This window comes from Myripristis murdjan, chromosome 24 (assembly GCF_902150065.1).
Source record: "Myripristis murdjan chromosome 24, fMyrMur1.1, whole genome shotgun sequence".
Taxonomy (NCBI): Eukaryota; Metazoa; Chordata; class Actinopteri; order Holocentriformes; family Holocentridae; genus Myripristis; species Myripristis murdjan.
The window spans coordinates 18,452,661-18,474,398 of NC_044003.1; the positions used below are offsets into that span (position 1 = coordinate 18,452,661).

The following is a 21,738-nucleotide window of genomic DNA, read 5'->3' on the forward strand; positions in this document are numbered from 1 at the left end:
TGATTGAGCCATCCGCAAATTCCCGCATCCTCATGACACGGTATCAACGGACAGGAGACACGCACAAGTAGCACAAACTGCACGAAAGGAGCATTGATTTACATAAATTATGGTGTCACAATATTGTTGATCAGATCAGCCCTGACACACTGCATGGGGGGCGAGCCGCCACCGGTTTGACATCACATTTTACTTTACATTGACTGTCTATGTGCAGCATGGTGTTTCTTAACTAAAGGGCAACTCTCTGGTTTATAGGGGTTTCAACAAGGATTGCAATATCACTGTGGGTCAATAAATGCTGCTGAAAGGAGTTTAAAAAAAAAAAAAAGTAAATTATTTTTTAAAAAATCACTTACCAGTTTTAAAATGCAAGAATTGGGCTTTTATGGCTTCTCTGTTTAGATTAATTTAAGATCCCAGTCGCTGTGGTGTGTATCATATCAAGATTAAGATGATAAAAGTAAAAGTCTAAATGAGACAAACTGTATTGGGATGCTGTGAGGGAGGTTGTGTGGAAGGTCGAGAGAGTTTGCACAATTGGGTTTTTAACTGGAAACCCAGCTGGGCGTCATCAGCAGGGCAGCCCAAGGCTTCCTGCCTGTATGTGGACTCCATGTTACACATCATCATACCCTGAGTGTGACAGAAGCCATAGAATTTGAACTCATTTAGAGCCAGCATGGCAGTTTTCTGTTCATCTACAGTCCAACATCCTGCTCATGTGCATTTGTAAGTGATATGCAGGTCTATGAGACTGTGGTTCAGACAGTATCCCACAAAGTCCAGTCATGACATAATTAGAGTATGTCTGAGTTTCTATCGTGCCAGCTGGTTAGCCTTGTTCACCTGATGTCCCTGGTGAGAATCAGCCCCCGTTTAAATGGCTAAAATGAACGCCAGCGGGTCTGTGAGGATGGGTAACCACTTCTGCAGAGGAAGTTCATTCTCTCAGAAGTCTGATTCACTGTGTTGATAGCTGCGCCTCTAATGGATGCCATCTGGTTCCAGTGTGGTGCTGAAAAAAAAAAAACAACAACTTGTCCTCTTTCCATCCCTGATGTGAAAACAACATGACTCAAAAGGTCAACTCTGCGATCACTGTGGCTATCACATCACCCGTCGCTGTGATTTCCCTGGCCAGTGGCCCCATCTCTTGCACTACAGCTCTTGAGGATATAAGTTTGTTTTGTAATACCATCAAGGAGAGTCAGCTTTGTTTCACAGGCAACGCATAGGAAGCCTGTAACTGCACTGAGTAAGCCAGCACTACAGGCTGAAGGGGCTTTGAACAAGAAAATTGAACAACGGCAAGTACTTTCTATCACACTGATGGATTACTTGGCAGAACAACTCGACATGAGAATAAACTGACCAAGCCAAAGCCATTTATCAAGAAGATTATTCTGAATCTTCTGGAGAAATCACTTTCTGTATCAAGTATTGTGCTGCAGCTATAAATGTCTTATAGTTATGACAAGATGAAAATGTGATCGCTGTGGGGAACTTGGGTAGTTTAGCAGTTAGTGGAGGCAAGTCATAGGGCGGAGGTTGATATAGCTGAGGTGAATCACCTCACCACATGTTGTGCCTCACTGACAGGCGAGTTGACTGTTACCTTCATCCTCCCACAGAGGAGCTTTCACTTCAGCTCTGGACAGTCTTATTTCTCTGGTTGAGTTTTGGACCCAAGGGGATTTGATTGCAGCTCTTTGCACAGTTTATTGTACACTGAGGCGATTAAGGATTCATCATTCCTTTGAAAACAGCAGTGTGACATTATAAATGAAATCCTTTTGAACCACAAAAGTGAACGCGATGAAACTCTTGTTATGGTGAGCTGTCAGAGTGGCTTTAAAGACTGGATCTCCTTTGCATTCATTCAGCATCTCTGTTTAAACTGCAACATCTGACACCGCTGCAAGTACTATTATTGAAGACCTGTGGAGTTTTAACAAGATAACAGAGGAGCCTGTCACATTAACACTCAATGTGGCAAAGATTCAAGCTGAGAGTATAAGGGAGGGGGAATGTGTTCATTTATCTTCAGTATGTTCAGTTCAGTTTTCACTAAAGTGACATCTACAGCCATGTGAGCTTCAGGAGGGGGGAAAAAATCACATTAAGGATGTCAGTAATAGTCAAACAAAATTTTCATAAACTGGTAAAGATTACACTGGTATGGTGCTGGGTATTCATATGCCACAATGATGTTATTATCATCACCACCATCATCATCATCATCATATTTGTAGTAGTAGGATTTAACACAACGTCTTGACTTCTTACAGGATGGCTGTTCAAGCTGTGCGTAGTGATGCAAGGTGGAAAGTGAAACCTATTAAAATAACTATGGAAACATGTGCTGTGCTATTTATGTGAGGGAAACTACATGTTGGGTGCGTTGGGTGGGAGCGGGGCGGGGGAGGGAGGGCGGGGTGCTGCTGTACCACTGTGGGACCCGGTTTGGTGGCCTCTGTCCTCACCATAGCTCATCGCAAACACTTGGTTCAGTGTGATCAGCTGAGGTCCCTGTGTACGGTCCGCTCTGCGGGCCGGCCGCAGCAACAAAACAAACGTACGCGGATACGGAGATGGGCGTGGCCAAACAATCGGATTGGATAACAGGATGTGAGTTGAGCTGTTTTGGGGTGAGGCGGTGCGTTCGGCAGTGCGCAAGTATCTGCGTGAGGGCGCAGTTTTGCAGCTTTGTAAACACTCCGGATGAAGTGCAGCGGAAGCCTCGGCGCGGCACAAGTCGACTGGCATCACATGTAAATCTGCGAAAACACCAAGCCAGCCCGCTGCACGCCAGGCCGTTTCACACACTCACCGTCCGTGTGTGGTTTACTCGTTGATGCGGGGAGAAAGTTGTGGACATGTTTTCCTGGACGTGTTCGCTTTTTACGGATACAGCGTGCAACATTGTAACCTCAGTGTTTAATGTTCACTCTCTGTAGGGACTGTGGAGTATTTTTTTCCGTGGGATTATAAAGTCGCCCGCGCGCCATATTGTGTGCCGTGAAACTCGAGGGGAAAGTTGTACAAGTATGACATTTGTTGCGCACAATCCCTTCATGAAGCTGCATGCAGTCGACTTTGATCGAAACCAAAGTGGCTCCATGGAGCAGGCGGCGGAGAGCCCTGTGCAGTGTTGACAAGGTACATGCACTGTAAACTTGTGCTCGTCAAATGCTCTGTTCGCCTGGCAAAAACCGCAGTTTGTTGAAACGCTTTCGGTTGCTGCTGATTTTTAAACTTAAACATGACTGGCTATCGCTCCGATGATTGCACGAGCCCCTTCGTTTCCTGTATTTCTTGTTATGCCAAATGGCAGCTTTGCACTGTAAGCGCCTCGTTGTTGTTGATGGCTGCTTCTGAACTTCAGTCACTAATCATTAATACAACGTCCATTCTGCACGTGCCAGCATGAAAATGTCGAAGTATATTTTCGATCGAGAAGGCTTATCTCGTTTATTGTGCTCAGCTGTCTGCAGGCATGCTCTCTAACTCCTTTTAACTTTCTTGACTGGACTGTTTGCTTGTGTAGGCCTCAATTTCCTCTTTGCTGCTGCAGACGACTGAAGAAACACAACCTTGTTAAACTTGTATCCGGAGTAAAAGACAGTTTCTAACCCTTCCGTTTCTCTCATAAGGTTCTGCACCCTAAAGAGGATCTGAAGGATGGACAGCAAACCTCAGATTTGATTTTTGGAAGGAGCGTTGCATGCTCCCCACCCTCTGTCCTTTCCTTTGGGATTTATGTTTCCTCCCAAATACCTCTGTTTACACAATTACACAAAGAAATTCTCAACCAGAGGCAGTGAAGGCACACTGCACTGAAAGCAACCCAGTTTTGCTCTCTGGACATTTGGAGATCAAGTTTGAGAGCTCTGACTCTAACCTTTTTTTAAACTTTACAATATTACTATGAGTCTTCCTCCTCAAGTTAACACTGACAAGAGCGGCAAGCATAGGGCTGCGGCCATGAAGGAGCCTGTGCAGCATTCTGGGGAGGTTTATTATGGCATGGGGCCTCCGACTTTAGAACCGAGCCACAGTGACTCTGGTGGCAGCTCTGGCGTTTATAACCCGGAGAAAGCTCCCCAAAGTCGGCTGCACTACCAACAGGCCGCTCCGGTGAAGTGGATTCACCAGGAGACCTTACAGCGCCCAGCCTGGTCTCAGGCAGCCCCGTTGCCAGACTGGGGCCAGAACTTTGGCCCCTATATGGGTGAGGTGAATGTCAGGGGTCAGATGGCCTTCCACAAAGGCCCCCATGAAGGTGGAGCTCTGCAGATGGGGGGAGAAAATCAACCGTCAGGATCTGTCGATGTTTACAGAGAGCCCACCCAGGCTCATGCCCAGGCCCCGGGGAGGGTCCTTGAGTGGGAGCAGCATGCTGCGGCTGCAATGCATCAGGCTCAGCTCCAGGCCTATCAGCAGGGTCATAAAGTTGTAGACCTCCAGGGTCAAGCCCATGTTCCTTCTCACACTATGGCAGGGTCTGTGCTGCAACCCTTCCAGACAACATTTAGGCCCACCAAGCAACAGTTTCCATCTGGGTATTATCCTGTGTTCCAGGGGAACAAAGGGATGTCCCGCCTCGCCTACAACGAGCAGCCGAAATCTCAACACCTGCTCCACCAGATGCAGCAACACCAAATGCATCATCAGCAACAACAACCGCAACAACAGTTGCATCAACAGCATCACCATCAGCTACAACAACAGCATCATTTGCAGCAACAACAGCACCAAATGCAACAGCAGCAAATCCAGCAGCAACAAATGCAGCAAATGCAGCAGCAGTATCACCAGCAGCTACAGGAGCAGAGGCAACAAATGCAGCAAATGCAGCAGCAGCAGCAACAACAACAACAACAACAGCCACAACTGCAACCACAACCACAAAATGTACCACCACAAGAATCAACACAGTTACAGGTGCAACCAAAGCAGCAACAAACCCAAAGCTTCCTGACGTATCAGCCGCCTGAACCATGTCCACCTAACAGCAGCCCTAAAAAGGAAACTGTCCAGTCGATGGTGCAGCAACAGGAAGCTGAGGCCCAGCCCAGTGATACATCAGTCTTACCTAACCCATGCCCCGAGAAGCCCTCCTCAAATCCCACAGAAGCCTCAGATGAGACACCGGTCGTCCCTCGGCGCTCACGCCGCCTTTCCAGAGATGGACTTTCCCCACTGGCCCCCCCATCCACAAACCTCTGGTCTCAGGCTTCCAAAGAGGCTGCAACATCCCAGAATGGAGTAGCGGGAGCAGAGGCCATGAGAGCAGGGGCAGCACAAGTGACAACAGGGGGGGTCATCCAGAGCACCCGCAGGAGGAGGAGGGCGTCTAAAGAGATCAACCTGGAGACTCTAGCCCAGAAGGCATCGGAAATGGAGTCCCTGCCTGCTAAAGTTTTCAAGGTTAAAAGCAAAGATTTATTGTAGTGGTGTTTTTAATTTCTAATTTATTTTTCATGCATAATCAAGTTGTATAACAGTACTTGGGAGATCTCGAATGAATTTTCTTTGAAACAGAATGACCAGCCGTGGTTACATGTGATTAGAGAGCAAATCCAGTCATCTGGCACAATTGGCAATCAGCCATACAAAGCGGAAGAAGTCTGTTTTTACTTCCTTATGGTTTGTAAAACCTTTTTCTTAGGTCTGTTTACTTGACTTTTACAGCTGGAGCATTTCAGCTGTAGTTATCTCTTTGTTTGAAGTACGCACAGTTGCACATTGTCCTGCACCAAGTACTTGTACAACCTGAAAAACGGCTATTATTGAAGGATCCTCAATTTGGACAGGATAAATTGCTCTCATTTTACTGTTACGGGAAAGGCGATATTGTTCACCTTGTTACTTAGGATTTATGATGTTTACACTTCAAGTGGCACACCCAGTGGAAATTGCTTCATTTATTTCCACCCTAGCAACTTTTATTAAATAGAGGAACACAAAACTAGCTAAACACAGTCAAAGACTGTGAGTTTGCCTTATTTTGCAGTATAGGGACACTCAGTACTCTACCCTCAGGGAGTCATAGCATACTAGGTTTGTCATGTATCTGTGTGTGTCCGTGCTGGATGCACAGTTGAAGCAGCTGCATGTCTGCACACCTCCACATTCCTCAGGCTCTTCTCAGTCATTCAGCAGAGCAAGGGAGGAGCTGCGCTGTCAAACCTGCACAGCCACACTCCTGCACTCCCTAGCTGGCACCAGACAGGTTTTAATAGGGTTTTTCACAACCCAGGCTTGCATTTTAATCAATAAACAACGCTTATACTGAGGTGGCAACAGCTGGGAAATTAAAGTTCTAACACATTATTTCACTTCAAATCAAAGCAGAGGCTCAAGAAAAAATATAAACTTCACCACACGCACCAGGTAGGGTTATGCAGTTCTTGAAAAAGAGCACATAAATATGAGGTAATGCAACAACAGTGTTCATACATGTACTCCTTGTGCTGCATTTGACAGAGACAGTGCTGCAGGTTCACTACAGAGGCTTAACTGCATGCAGAGTTGAGCTCAGTACATGTCATGCGAAGTAAATTCAAACTTTAAAAAGAGAGACTGCTGTTCTCTTGCTCGAGTTGTAATTTTCAAGCATTTGTAACAGAATTTATATAAGTTCAACAAAATCCACTGATCTAGAAGTGGTTGAACTGAAAATGAATCTATCCTAGCTTTCGCAGTTGAATGAACATGTACACTCATGCCATCTTCCTCTTTCTATATTTCAATCCCTTTTCCATTTTCTTTGCTACTTCCCCAATTTCTCTTTTTTTCCCCCCCCTCACCCATCTGTCCACACACGCCCCTCCTGCTCCTTTGTCCCAACAGGAAGATGGTCCTCCAGGCAGACAGGCCAGCATGGTGCCCCTAGTTATTCCTGTGTCTGTGCCAGTGCGTCCGAGTCAGACGGACCCCCAGGGTGACTGGCCACAGGGACGAGTCGGCCAGACCGAGCAGCAGCCGGCCCGGCCTGATCGCAAGCCTTCTGTCATTGTGGCTGGTCGCCGATCGCTCAGAAGCACCATCTCTGAGAGCTTTGGCCAGGTTGGTTCTGCAAGATCGAGATTGAGATGAGATTTGCATTGCTTTGATTTAGCGTTCATCATTGGCTTAGCACTGATATTTTTTCAGTCTGTTTGAGATAGTGGTACCTTTTGGTGTTGAATTCATTAGCTGCAACGTCAGTATGAGTCTTAAGTCATGATGAATTTGTTGATTTTGGATGGCCAGCAATCACATTTGCTTATCAGTCCCTCAAGATGCCAAAATTGGTGTCTTCTGTTGTGTTTTGTTGTGGACATTCTTTAAAGGTGTGTTCACACCAGGTATGCTCGGTTTATTCAGACTCTAGTGACTAAATGTCCATGCCGAGACCACCTGAAAATGTGGTTCTTTTTCCTTTTCCAAATTAACTTTATTGCTGTTTATTAGGAGTGAGAAATGTGATCCAAACTACAAGAAATGGCCCCACAACACTACGTTTTATGGGAATAAAGAGATGGATGTCTACATTAGCCATTATAAACACTAGAGAGTGTTACTATACCGCAGACAAATTTATCAAGCTTAGCTACAATTACAAGGTCTGGGATCACATTTATTCATCACCTGCTTGTTGCCAGATTTTCCTCCTAGACTCTGTCCAGCAAACAGGCTACTTGTGAGTCCATGTGACTTTGTTTGCAAGCCCTGATATGCTTGTAACTGGGCAGTGTGACCCAAATGAAAGTAAACGTTCCCATTACAGTCCACACAAGGGCTGGGTTTATAATTTCATTTTGTGTGATTTATGATTGCATAAGTCATTATAACACACGTGCACACACACATCCCAACAAATGTGTGTCTCAATCCTCATAATACATGAATTATAAAATCTTTTTCAAATAAATCCTGTAGACACTTGTTTTGCAGCATGATCCGTCTAAAGCATGTAACAGCTCTTCCTGCTGCCGACATTAAAATCCCAGTAGGGAATGCACTGTTTGTCCATTAATTTATTTATTATTGCTGAAAAGAAATTTAACTCCTCATCCACTGAAGTAATTTGCATAACCTGTCAATATTTCCCTGACAAGAAGAGAGATCTGCGGAAAAGTCAAGATGGAGCTTGTTGGGAAATGTAATCTTACTTTGCCGATTGAGGATTATTTTGGATTTGAACCGAATGAAGAGAAAGCCACCTGATTTTAATGAAACACTGGGCTGAATTTGTAATCAGACAATACATGTAAATTTTGCTGCCTTTTGGAAGCAAAAGGTTTTTCTATACAAAAAAGAAATGTCAAAGAAGCTGGCCTGTTTGATCACCTTGATGGTCAGTGACTTTAATCCCATGGTCACCACAACCCTCGTCCACACTGAAGAGACCTGTCGTTGTCACTGCAGCCTAAAATATAGCTGAACCTTTCTTCCACTCAGGATGGGGAGAGCTATCCAGAACAGGATGAGGATGGACAATCCAAACCTAAGCGCCGCCCTCGGCCCGAGCCCCTCATCATTCCCCTTCCCAAACCCTCTTCGTTCATCGCTCCATCCGTCTACTCCAGCATCACTGCCTACCAGAGCCACCTGCGCTCCCCAGTGCGCCTGCCAGACCACCCCCTCACCCTGCCGCCATACACACCACCACCCATCCTGTCTCCTGTGCGAGAGGGCTCAGGACTCTACTTCTCCACCTTCTTGTCCAGCATTGCAGCAAGCACCCAAAGCCTGCCACCACCTCCGACTCCCAAGTCTGCTACCCGCAGCCTCCTGCGCTCCAGTAAGTCCTCTTGTAGCCCCCGCTGACCAAGACTGCCATCAGTGATTAGTCTTATCATCAAGGCTTTGTCGGCTGTTTTCTCAAAGAGCTTCATCCTTTTTTATTTTTAAAATTTAAAATTTTTTTTAATTATTATTTTTCAGCGAGTTCAGACATCACACCTCCAGTCCTGCCCTTGATTGCCGACGCCACACCTGTCAGCTTTGAACCGTAAGTACCAGTCACCTAAACAATCTTTAACCCTTTTCCACTGCAAAATTTCCTTGGTAATTCAGAAACACTTTTGAGGAACCAGGAACTTTTACCCCGTTTGCGCCAGAGGAACCAGTCCCTGGAACTGAGGTAGTACTCCAGTTCCTAGGTGCCACTGGGTTGGAGTTTTATCTCTGAACATGCCTGATTGCTTAAATGTTTAATGCAAGCAGCCCAAAAGTATTGGCCATCTCATTTTTTTTAAAAACAGCAGCGAGTGACGATGCACACAAATTATTAAAACATTGATTTATTAAGAGATTGTTTGGCTAACAGCTGAGAGAAAAACATCATGTTCCCCTTTCATGCAGCTCTTGGCTCTCTGGTATCCTCATTCTTGTTTTCAACCTCAGTGTCTCTCTTCTCTGAAACCAAATACAATATGGCAGCAGAGTAGTAAATAATTATGGATAAAATGGCATCTTCACATTGCCCATGTTCAATCGACATTGTCACACTAGGATTTAATGAAACTGCAACATCTGATTTCAAGCCACCATCCTCACAAATTTCACTGAAACAATGAAACAATAGCTAAACAATACCTGTCCTTATCAAACGACTACCCACATCAGCACTGATGCCCTGGTTTCATGTGTTACTCCACCATCTCTCCATATTCTGAGTGTGTGTGCTGTTTTTGGACTCGGTCAGGCGCATCAACATTGGGCAGCAGTACCAGGCGGACATTCCAGAGCTGCAGGAGCATCAAGCCGCCCAGTTTGACCAGCACAAGGCCGACTTGGTTTGGCTTCCTTCGAATGAGTCCCACCTCAAAAACGGCGACCAGGAGAGCTGTTAGTACCTCACGTTCCTTTTTCTCCATGAGCCGATTCTTCATTCATTCTTCTTTAATCCAGATATGACAACCTGCCAGTTTTGTGTGAGGGTTTTGTTGTCGCCACCATTTGATATCCCTAACCTTTGTCCCGTGTTCGTCCCTTTGTCTGCCTTCCCGACCGATCCCTTCCACACATCCACACTCCCTAGTGGAGGATATGATGAGCCTGGCTTGTTCCAGTGTGTTCCGTGGAGGAGGCACCAATCAGGAGCTGGCTTTGCACTGTTTACATGAATGTGGCTGCGATTTCCTTGTGAGTATAGTGACTCATGCTCTCATTCATTAGGATCACTTGAATTCAGTAGATTGGTAAAACATTTGGTATGTGCTAGCAAAGCAACCTAAAAGTGACTGTGTTAAAGGCAAACTGTGAAATAAAAGCAACAATAGAATGTAATAAAAATCTTAAAATATCGAGTTATTGATATGCATTTCCCAAATACTGGTGTAATAACTTCAAATGTTTTCAATATTGTTGAAAGTGTTAATATTTGAGGAACAGTGGAGTAAATAAAGAATAATATGGCAGGTGGCTTTGGTTTAGCTGATGTCTCCACTGTCTTATATTGCTTATCGTAAATTCATTACAGCAAATGATTTGCTCACTGGAATAAATCATGTTGATTTATAGGAAACACTGAAGCGTTTAATGCTTGAGGACCCTATCTTCCCCAAAGACCATCACCTTGCAGGTTATCACTACTCAGGTGAGAACGCAAATCTTGATATTACAGCAGCAAGAAAGCCGTTTGAAAGCCCCACCTCTCAGAATCTCTCCACTCTCCCAATGTAAGCACGCATTAAATTATCATGACCTGAGTGCTCTGTCTGATTTACTATCAGGTTCAGACAACTGGACTGCAGCAGAGAAGGGTTACTTCAACAAGGGCATTGCAGCGTACAGAAAGGACTTCTTCATGGTGCAAAAACTGGTATGGTCAACATTTGCATTATGAATCATTGTCATCTGTCTGCAGTAAAATGAAATTAACATTTAAGGAGCCAAATGTGACACTTTTATGTGTAGAAATGGGGAGGCCTTTGAGGGAAAAAAATCACTTTCAACACTTTTATCCTCTTCAGTAAAGTGAAAGACAAAACCTTTGACAGGAGAAGCAAAGATCCTCCTTGCAACAGGAAGCAGCGGGGTTTATGACAGTTGACACCACAAATTACTGGCATGAGAAAGAGGATACCTTTTGGATCTTCACACGAGTTACTTTTAATAATAATGAGGTTTGGGAATCTGCATGGACCCACTGATGTGATTCTATATGTAAAGTGATTCTGTATGTTCTGCAGTTTGACATGATGATTTCTTGAGATTTTGCATTGCGTTTTTTTTTTTTTCACTGGACAATGGAAAGCAGCTGAACCATACATTGTTTTATCCACCTCAAATAAAATAGAAACATGTCTAAAGTAGAAAACAAGACAAAATATCGTGATATAAAAATTGCCACACAAAAAAGAATGCCTTTTGTAATGATTTTTTTTGCTCCATCAGTAGTAATTGTACAGTGAAATCACAATGAATGAATACTGATTTTTCAAAAGTACGGCACACACACTTACGTAAGGCGCATTGCACACAGCAGCATCATAGCACAATTTACACCAGATTTTTTAACTGCCAATTACTTGTGTCCACGTTTGTCGGACAAATTACAGGTGCAGACAAAGACCGTGGCTCAGTGTGTAGAATTCTACTACACGTACAAGAAACAGGTGAAGATCGGGCGCAACGGGATCCTGACCTTCGGCCCTCCAGATTCACCGGTGGACAAAGTCCCAGAGGCGGTGGTGGACGTTAAGGTACAGCAGAGGTTCCATTATTCAGGTTTACTACACTGCAATATGCTATGAATAATGCTGCTGCATATGAATTGTTTATTTATGCAAAACGACAGAGTGGACAAAACAGTAAGAGCATTTTTCATAGAGTGAGTGAGATTAATTTTTGCCGGTGTGATGCATTACAGAGTTCACAGCCGTCAAAACCGACTCGAGGGGAGGCAGAGGGCGATGTGAAGAAGGAGGAAGCTTCCTTTGACCAGAGTGAAAACGGCAGGCTGGCGAATGTTGCTCATTCACTACAGGCTCACGACTATGTAAGCATATTATTCTCGTACCTGCTGTATAACGCAACTCTTCTGCACAGTCTAACTGCTTAGTGGCATCACGTATTTGGCAGATATTTTTCTCAAGTGGCAAGCTGCAACCTCCGTGAAAATTACTCCATGATTGCCACAAGAACAGATACAAAGAATACAAAAAAAGTGTGCAGTGTGTGTACCACAGCAGGAATTTGAAAGTATTTTTTTGTGGTGTGTTTTAGTCTACTATTGTTGCAGTTCGTCACACAGCACAATTGTAGAGCACCATGACGCTCAGACAATCACCTAAACGATGATGATAAATGATTTGCTGACAGTTGGGTATGGTTGAGAGTAGAGATCTAACACCAAGTAATATTTGACGCTCCAGGCAGGAGTGATGCCGGTGCTCAAAGAGCAGGAGGATGCGAACAGGGAGGCTCAGCCCCATTCAGCACCTCGACGGCCTCGGCCTGAGGCTGCAGGAAAGAAGAGCAGACCGCCGTCAAAACCCCCACAGGAACCAGAGGGAGTGTTTCCCTGCAAGAAGTGTAACAGGTGTGTGTCTTACTGACTACCTTGTACAATATGACCAAAGTGTCCAGTCACAAACATTTTTCTCTTCTTTTTCATCAGCAACAGTATTGCATTTTTCTTTCACATGATGTGACATCTTGCTGTTTGTTTAGTTTTCCTATCAAAATTACTACAGTGTGACTGTTATTCAGAATGGCCTGATCTCTTCTAACCTTGCAAATTTCAGCTTAAAAACTTAATTTAATTTGCTAAGCTCTTTTAGGTGGGCTTGATGATAACATCAGTGGTTGGTGTGCAGCTTTCTTGTCACTTTTCTTTGGAGTTTTTGAGCCATGCTTTTTAACAAACCCAGAGTTACAGTTAGAGGTTTAGTCAACTCCAGCACACTATCAAAAGTAATTTATTGACAATTAATTAGCAGCCAGTTCAGGCTATTTCCCCACCTAATGCATGCTGGGATAGGCTCCAGCTCCATGCAGCCTGAATAGGAACAAGTGGGTAAAGGCAATGAATGAAACTTTATGTGGATCCATAAAAGTCTACTTTTAAATCCAGAATACATCGTAGCAGTAGAGCTTGAGGCTCTTTAATCTTTAGTTTTACAGCATTAGAAGTTGCTGCTATTAATGATACCACTTGCCCCTCTTCCCCCACCCGTATGCCAGGGTGTTTTATAAGGTGAAGAGCCGCAGTGCCCACATGAAGAGTCACGCTGAGCAGGAGAAAAAGGCTGCAGCACTGCGCCAGAAAGAGGAGGAGGAGGAGCGAGCAGCCGCTGAGGCTCGGGCCAGGAAGGCAGCAGCAGCAGCAGCAGCAGCAGCAGCAGGAGCCGATCTGGACGGTAATGGGAATGGAGGAACAGAGCAGACAGAAGTCAGTAGCCAGGAAGACTCATCCGAGGGAGAAGATGACGACGATGAGGACTGGCACTGAGAGAGAATGGGGGGGACAACAACAACAAAAAAAAAAAAAACAGTGATAGATGGACAGATGGAAGGGTAAACAGGGTGAGATATGGAGGGAGTAGCTGCAGGAATCAGAGAGGGCGAGATGAAAAGAGATGTGCTGCCCTGTGGAGCGCAGAGTAAGAACAAGAAAAGCAACAATAAAACAGTTTTTTTTTTTTCCTCCGCAAAGCTTTTCAAGCTTTTTTTCCCCCGTTAATCCTTCACACTCTTAACCCAGCCTCTGTGCTTCAGTCATCCGCAGGGAGCCACTCTCCCCATCAGCCAGGGAATCACACTCCTGATTTTTAGACGCATTTGTATCTTTTAACTTTCAAAACAAAGCCTATATTTTTGTAAATGCACTTATACTTGCTACTGCTTTTGCCAATGTTTCCTCTTTTTTTGTATCCTTTATTTAATTGAATATATCAGAATATTATACTTTTGCATTGCATGGCCTCAGTTTAATGGTTGTGCTTTGATGTTTCATGAGAGGTTATCATTAAAAGAAGTGTTTTGCAATATTACTCCAGGATCAAAGCAGTCTTTCACTTTATACCCACAGTTTTCTCCTCAATTAAAATAGCATAACAACTTGTATTTAAATTCTTCTCTCTTCTTAAGAAAATACTATGCTGAGTTTTACAATTGCCATCTGATTTTTTTTAGGTTGGTTGCACACTTAAGGGACCTTTTTAAAATGAATGTGTACAAAAAGTATATATATCAAATGCCATACTATATTTATGATACTGCGTTTTGCATCGATTTTGGTAATATAAGAACTAATCATGTCAACAGCATTTTGAATTGTGAATTTTGAAAAAGTTTATTAAAATTTCAACTGTTGCAACGTGTGTCTCCTTGGCTGAAGTCAAAACAGAGCGGACGCTGCATGATGCCGAGGCGTTGTCGGTCCAGTAGGTGGAGGTAGTGGTTCAGTGTTACGGGACATTTCTCCCCCACACACAGCTCTGCATCGCCTGATTCATTCAGCTGTTGTCTGAGTGGATTAGGTTAATTGATTTACACAATATACTTACTACTGCAACAAGAAGTTCTTGGTTGATGATGCATTTTCAAGTCACAGGGTTGCCTTTTTCTATGTTAAAGACAGTCAAAACACCACAGAGCACATCTGTGGTGCCAGCACTTTCTGATCTGAATCATTATGCTGGACAGTTTGTTCTCCAGAGGCCTATCGTTTTTAGATTAACCGCCTGGAAAGCCAGCTCATCTTCAGACTCTGGGCGTGGTGAAAATTGGCGCTGATCAGTGGTGACATAACTCAGCTATTTAAATGCACGCTCAGTCGTGGATAATGTGAGCTGGTGTGCTCAGAGGGAGGTGGCAGGCATATGGCCAGAGATCACACACACACACACACACACACAACAGGGTGGCTCGGACTGCACATCCCAGTCATCAGGTTGGACTCTGACAGCTCTCATTTGCTCCCCTGCTGCTGCTGAAATGATGAAATGACGTGGACAAGGAGAGGCTGGGACACACACGGGTGTCTCCTCTGCCAGCGTGAGCGAGAAGAAATCCGCCAGCTTCTTTGCCTCAGGGTGTCTCCGGGTTTTACTGCCCTGCTCGATCTTAAAGGAGCACTTCAGCCTGTGGGCAGTGGGGCGTTTATTTCACACCCTACACAAAATTCAATTGATTTCTTTTTCCTTTTTTGGTAATTTCATGCAAATTTTCTTGTAATTTAATTAATTTAAATAATAATTTTAAATTTGGAGTATATTTTTCATCTAATTCTTTAATTTTTTTTTTTTTTTAGCAAACCTTATGGCTCTTGTTTGAAGCCAAAACACAATATTTCACCAATTCTCTGATACTTTTTTTTTTTTTTTTTTTTTTTTTTTTTTGCTAATTTGCTCATTACCTTTTTCCTGTATTTTTGAAAGAAACCAAGTGAATTTGCTCAGGCTGCAAATGGTTAAATCAAATTAAGTTTTCTTTTTAAAAATGTTTGTCGTTTCATTTGTGAGTGAAAATAGAAATTGAATCGGTGAGCAACAAGTGCATGGCATTTGGACCACCTTCCCAATGTTTACTTGGACAACTCACATTTTACTTTCCTCACTGTCTAAAAATTATTTGTTAAAGCTGCATTTGGCAACTGGTTGTTGGTGGATCCAAATGGCAGCAAGCGGTAACTCTTGACTTCAGAGCCCAGAAATCGTTTAGTGTGAAATCTGCTGCTGCTCAGGAGACAGTTTGTATTTTGCTGCGGTGGGAAGTGTCTCTACCAGACACTTGACATTTCATTTGGTGAAAGACGTTAATCTATGGCATCTCGGTTTCGGGCGATGGGATGCTTCTCGATATTGCACTCCTTATTTGTGATTCAGGGTGAAAACATGGATGCATTTTTGGACAAAACTCATGCCTTGGGTATCTTGAATCACATTCTCCCTCTTCATTCAAGTCTTTCCTTCATGACTGTAGTGGCTGTAACATGAAATCTATTCAGGATCATGGCTTTGACCTGGACTGTTTTTAGGCATGGACAATGTGCACCACAGAATTCACTCAGGTATTTTGGAATATACATCTATAGTAAAGTACCTTTTCACTTTGTATCATTTCTAAACCGTATGTCAGGTGAAAATAAGGCTGCACATTCATAGGTGGCATCAGGGAGCTACAGTGTTTACCTTTTAGTGCAGTGACATGCCGTGACAGACGGTGTAGTCTTGGGACTGGCTCGTTGGTCCTATTCCCCTGGGAGCCATGATGAGGCGGAGGGGTTTTAAAGCAGGATCAGATGTCATTCCTGAGTACAAGCCCCACTAATAAGGCCCCATTAGGAGCACAGCTACATGGAGACTGTAAAACGGGTTAGGGATGGGCGAAAAGATGAAGACATTATGAGGCAGACTGGTGTGGGGAGATCGAGACGAGGGCAGAACGTTGGATCAATGTCACTAAAAGTCTGGAAGACAAACGAGTAGATCGATGGTTGTTCTCCAGGAGGGATAAGGTCAAAACTGATGCAACGCAGAACTGGGCATTAATATTATTTATGCTCTGGCGCTCAGCTATAAAACTTTGATCAGTGTCTACATGTGACCTGTTAAGGGTGTGGGGTCAAAGTCAATCTAGCCGTAGGTATAAAGAAACGTGCTCATACATTGACCACACTTCGTAATGCCCTCAGAAAGCATCCGGTTCCTTAGACAATTTATGCATTTCATGGTGTTACAACATCTGAACTGAAAGACTCCAGTTAGCAGATTTAGATCATTTGCATTCTTAAAGGAATACTCCAACTTTTGGGGAAAAATATCTTTTTTATGACTTAATCATGACTGAGAAAAGATGTCCGATCCCATTTTCACCCCTGTATGTCCAGTGGTTTGGTTCCTATTGGTAGCATTTTGTGCTGACTTAGCTTAAAGACTTGTAATTTGTGGGAATCATTAGCCTGACTAAATGTACAGAGGTGAAAACAGTATTGAATTTCTTGTCTCAGCCTTGGGAAGCCGGACAAAATGTATTCTGGCCAAAACATGGAGTATTCCTGTAAGGTTGGTGTTGTCCAAATTCCTCTGAAGGCACTGTATGTAATGGCTCATAATCTATCTCGTAACGCTTAAGCTCAGTTGTCCTTGAACCAATATCGTTTGATGTAATGACTACGGTGGCCATATAATTGCAAAACCACTCAGGTTAATGTCAAACATGCACTCAGTGGCCTTGGGGGATCTAATCTGCCAGCCTGACCCCTTGACCTGCGAAACCCCTCATTGTGATTGGTTGTCTGTCTGTCATCCTCGTCCACAGCTCTCCTAACATGACGCATCTAACGATCAAGGCCTGGTGCTGTGGGCACAAAGCCCCCTGCACCCGACTGTAGACCTGGGTGCTGCTACTTTCTTTACACACGAGCTCACTTAGGGGAATTAAACCCATCAGTCAGTCAGTATTTTAGCTGGAGTCAGCAGCATAACTCTCTCACGGTCATGCAAATGGGCCTTGGCTATACGCTCCATACATCTCATGCAAGGCTGTGATGTTTCAGAAATGCACTGAGGTGCTGGCAAGAGACACCGACACGTCTTCCCGTCTGGTGTCACGGCGAGATGTATGGCGGCTGACGTGTTTCCCGGCCTGCTTTAATGGAACGTATACATCTCTCCTTCAGTCCCCACACCCTGAAGTATTGTCTGTACTCCTGACTGAAGAGTCTCATTTCTCCCATGTCAGCTGCAGTGAGAGGAAATTTTTACCTTGCCCCTGTATAGCACCTAGTCCTCCTTCTGGGACTATACTGAGATCCAGCGGCTTAAATATGACATTGTTTGTGGAGATGCTGTGCTGTAATGGGATGTTCCTGGCAAGAGGGGGGCTATTTGACACTTTAATCATATAATGCAACCGTGTGGTGTGAGGAGGACGAGAGAGTGAGAGCTCAATCTAACCAGGATATTGAATACGACACATTTAAACAGATGGGTTTTGAAAGAATGCGCCACGAACAGGGACGTTGTGCCCATCTGCTTCTCGTCCTCCTTAGTAAAGTCACACTTTTCACAACAGAGATGTCTTTTACCGTTATGACGCCGCAAAATAAGCAGCTCAGGATGCTACCTTGTTGCTTTTTGAAATGATCCATGACTGAAATGATTGGAGAGAGCTGGTGGCTGCAGCCCTGCCAAATAAACTCAGTGAAAGTCAATTGAGTCCTCGCTTCCCGACTCCTGCCAATCTTCCTGTGAGAGAGCAGCGGCTTTTGGCCCATCCTTCCCGAGTCACTGCTTTAACAAAGACAGACTATTGAAAGATGTTATTTAATACAGATGTCCTAATAAAGCAGCCTTCCTCTCCTTCCAGAAAAAAATGAGGGAAAAAAGGACGGCACCATCGCAAATCCGGAGCTACATTTGCATTCATAAGTGCCCTTGTAATATACTTTCAACATTAATTGGCCAAATCTGAGCCAAATTCTGTTTGATTCCAGACCCTCTTTTGCTTTAGTTTTAAGCTGTTTAAGGCACGAGATGGGTTGGATTTAGGATGCTGTTAGACGTTTACTGCATTCACTTTCAAATAACCAGAAGTCTCTTTCACTCATTGCCTCATTTGCATGGCAAAACACACACATGTGGTACACCAAGCATGTGAAAGCAAATGTAAGGCATTATTTGATCCACATCTAAGGTGGGTAAATTACAAAGCAAAAAAAATGACAAACAAAAATTAGCTACACCTTCAGAAAAGCATGAATTTATGCGTTTAGCCCTTAAAGATCCCATCCTCATAACTTACATCAGTTTTACACCACATGCTATGACTTCCTCATTGTAAAGATTGATGTCAGCCTTGAAAGGTGGGTAAATTCAATCTCCCCCACTACAGCCCTGTCTTGTACTGTCAGTGGCTGTAATTAAATTGGTGTCTTGGTATTAGGCGTAAAACCTCTTTAAAACAACCCTGGGGAGCGTTTATATAAGTTGTGACTTATGTGCTTAATAAAATCATGATATAATCCTTTAAAGATATTTGTTGCCTGGAATAAAAATGATGAGCCACCCTGAGCAAAACACGTGCAGTGCTGAACTCACAGTTGACACAAAACAATATCAGCGTATCTGCCTCTACAAGAGCCTCATCTGCAAGAGAGCTTTTCCCTCAAACCCCTGAGCCGACAGTTTTAGCTTGGCCCGCGTCCCAGTGTACCTTGCAGTGATACATCACCAGATCCGATGGATTTTGAATCAGTCATCCATCATAAAGCCATCAACATACAGCCTTCTCCTCTCAGAAGGGAGGTGATGTAGTGGCCAGGATGCTCTGATTTATCTCCATGATTCACTGTTTCCTCTGTTTGCCCCGTGCTGCCTGCCTGTCCGATTCACCTGCCTCTGTCTCCTCCCAGGCGTGATTAAGCAGTCCTCGTGCATCCAGACGTGATGGAGTGCCGGCCTACATCAGCCAGGAGGGAGACCGGAGGATGGGTCCTGATTTGTTGAAATCGGGAATTCTTCTGCATTATGGCCCTGTGATCGATCCAGGCATGCAGCCAGAGCTCCATTAGTGATCTGGTTGAACACGCTGTACCAGGAGGTGCACGATGGGGCATCGATGAGGGACTACTCCTGCTCCTCAGAGGGGCTTTCCTCTGTTTTGACTGACATCTTGAACATTATGCCTGAGTAAAATTTTCACCACTGAGTCATGCTTCATGAAATTATATGTGCCCTTTTTATGTCTTTAATTAAAGGGGTACATCATTCATTTTAAGAAGTTATTTCCCAGTCATTTAGATTTAGATGCACTCTGTGTTGAGAAGCACACCTCTGAAAACAGTACAAGCTGACAAGAAAGTGAAACTCATTTACTAAGAATGGCAACATGCACACTCTGCAATCACTGACTGAGCAAGTGTGATAAAAAATGGAAATGGCAGATTTGGAATTCCAATAGAAACAGGCTACTCTGCAGGTGGAGTAGTTTGTGGTATTTTTGCAGGAGTTTTGCTGATATTGGCTTCGAATGTCTTGAAAATCAGGATTATAATGTACGTCCCTGATCCTGACCTCATTCATCTCCCTCATTGTGACAATGAAGGTTGACCTGGTAATGAAACAAGACACACTGTTGCCATTCATCTTCAGCTGGAGGCTGGTATTTCTACCGAAGGACTGATTTTAACATTCGGCAATTCTGCATTATGCTATGACTTCGGGATTTTTAGGATCCAGTTGAAATATTATATCATATCTATAGACACTTTTTTTTTACATGGACCTGAACTTAGAGTTTTCAAAAATGTGTATCGTAGTGTGCAAAGCTGCATGTCAAAAAAAAAAAAAAAAAAAAAGGCCATAGAGGTCTTATTAATTTAGGCGCGGTCTGACCAAATATGAATGATGCCTTATAATTACTTCATGACTTCATTCAATTAATTCATGACTTTGCTCTCCGGTATGAAACTCTTCCTGATCAAATCTGACAGTTGCTGACCCATAAATTTAATCTGGCCAAAGCTGATTTCATCACACATGTTGTACTACAGTATCATTTTCGACAGGAGGGACGTCTGCCCTGTTTTAAATCTGAGAAGACTGTCAGCACAGTTTAACATTGTAGCCTGATGCACTGTTGAGAATGCCCTTGCCTGATAAACAATACATCAGAAAAAGCCGCTGTCAGCACAAGATTAATCTAATCAAGTTGACTGACAGGAGGTGCAGCAAGGTGCCCGTTGTGTGCCCACCGCTCTGCCAGCTCCTTTTTACCTTTGAGGCTCTCAGCTGGACAGTAAGACAGGAGTTTAGGCAGAGGGAGCAGAGGGAGGGAGTATAATATTGATGTGAGCTGAGGTGTAGTCTGACGGAGGTTTGCTTCAACCAGTCTCTCATTTCCCCCCCCCCTGTTTGCTGAGGGAAACGAGAGAACATCATTTTTTTTTTTTTTTTTACATCTTACAATCCATACACTGAAAGAAAGTTGAAGGAACAAAAACTACTTAAATCTGTGGATGATATTTTTCTTTTAAATTTGAAATTACTTCTAAATGTGCACGGAGAATAATTCTTATAGGCTATTTATCAGAGATGACATTCAGTCAAGATAATTTCACTTAAAATGAAAAGTCAAATTAAACCACACACACACACAGACACACACACACACACACACACATATACATTGGACAGCTGGGGAAAAAGTGGGCAGCTGTGATGATAATCTATGATAAATCATTACCCACTGATGCCATAATTTTGGGATAGTGGCTTCTTGTGTATAAAGGTTATGAATAAACTTTGGTGTGGCTGCTGAAGCCATCAGTATTTTAAATATGCCGAAGGCTATCAAGTTTAAAATTTAAGAGCCTCAGAATATAATTGTCACATTATACATAAACTATACGGAGAACTAGTCAGAGTGTATTGATTGTTAAGGTAGACTGTATTACAGAGCTTTATGCATTTTTATGACTTGCAAATTCTCTGCCAGCTTTCTTCTTTGGCCTTAGCTGCGGACACAGTGCTGCTTGGCCATAAATATGCGTTTAAATTCCTCATATCTGTCAAGGAAGGTTTTTGCTCCTTTGACATAAAATATGAAGCATGGTTCTTAATTTTGTCGGTTATCGCTATGGGCTTCTCATTGCAGACAACACCCCTTTTGTGTGAGCGTGCACAGAGCCTGGTAGTGACATCAACTAAGCCTGATTGCAGCTGTTATTTTGTCATGCCAAAGCCAAGAAAACCTGGATATTTTCAGCTTGTCTTTGCAGTACAGCCCTCC

At 43.6% G+C, this 21,738-nt stretch overlaps 1 protein-coding gene across 2 annotated transcripts; it reads left to right on the plus strand.

Moving 5' to 3' along the window:
- The first annotated feature begins 2,679 nt into the window (after window positions 1-2,679).
- Window positions 2,680-14,316, plus strand: mideasa (mitotic deacetylase associated SANT domain protein a). 2 transcript variants are annotated; one of them, XM_030047072.1, is made up of 13 exons: window positions 2,680-3,162; window positions 3,657-5,433; window positions 6,859-7,074; window positions 8,452-8,794; window positions 8,938-9,004; window positions 9,701-9,843; window positions 10,037-10,140; window positions 10,519-10,594; window positions 10,731-10,819; window positions 11,559-11,702; window positions 11,870-11,998; window positions 12,375-12,541; window positions 13,186-14,316. In XM_030047072.1, the coding sequence occupies exons 2-13, from the start codon at window positions 3,931-3,933 to the stop codon at window positions 13,451-13,453; spliced, it is 3,249 nt and encodes a 1,082-aa protein (XP_029902932.1). In that variant the 5' UTR covers window positions 2,680-3,162; window positions 3,657-3,930; the 3' UTR covers window positions 13,454-14,316. The 2 variants fall into 2 exon arrangements, with proteins under 2 accessions (XP_029902932.1, XP_029902933.1); XM_030047073.1 differs by lacking the exon at window positions 2,680-3,162 and having other exon boundaries at window positions 3,172-5,433.
- The last annotated feature ends 7,422 nt before the right edge of the window (window positions 14,317-21,738 follow it).

Excerpts from the sequence above, each read along its gene's own strand:
- mideasa (XM_030047072.1), top strand. The coding sequence starts at position 3,931 with ATGAGTCTTCCTCCTCAAGTTAACACTGACAAGAGCGGCAAGCATAGG. Across the intron at positions 9,844-10,036 it reads AAACGGCGACCAGGAGAGCT|TGGAGGATATGATGAGCCTG; the intron begins GTTAGTACCTCA and ends CACACTCCCTAG. Across the intron at positions 10,141-10,518 it reads AATGTGGCTGCGATTTCCTT|GAAACACTGAAGCGTTTAAT; the intron begins GTGAGTATAGTG and ends GTTGATTTATAG.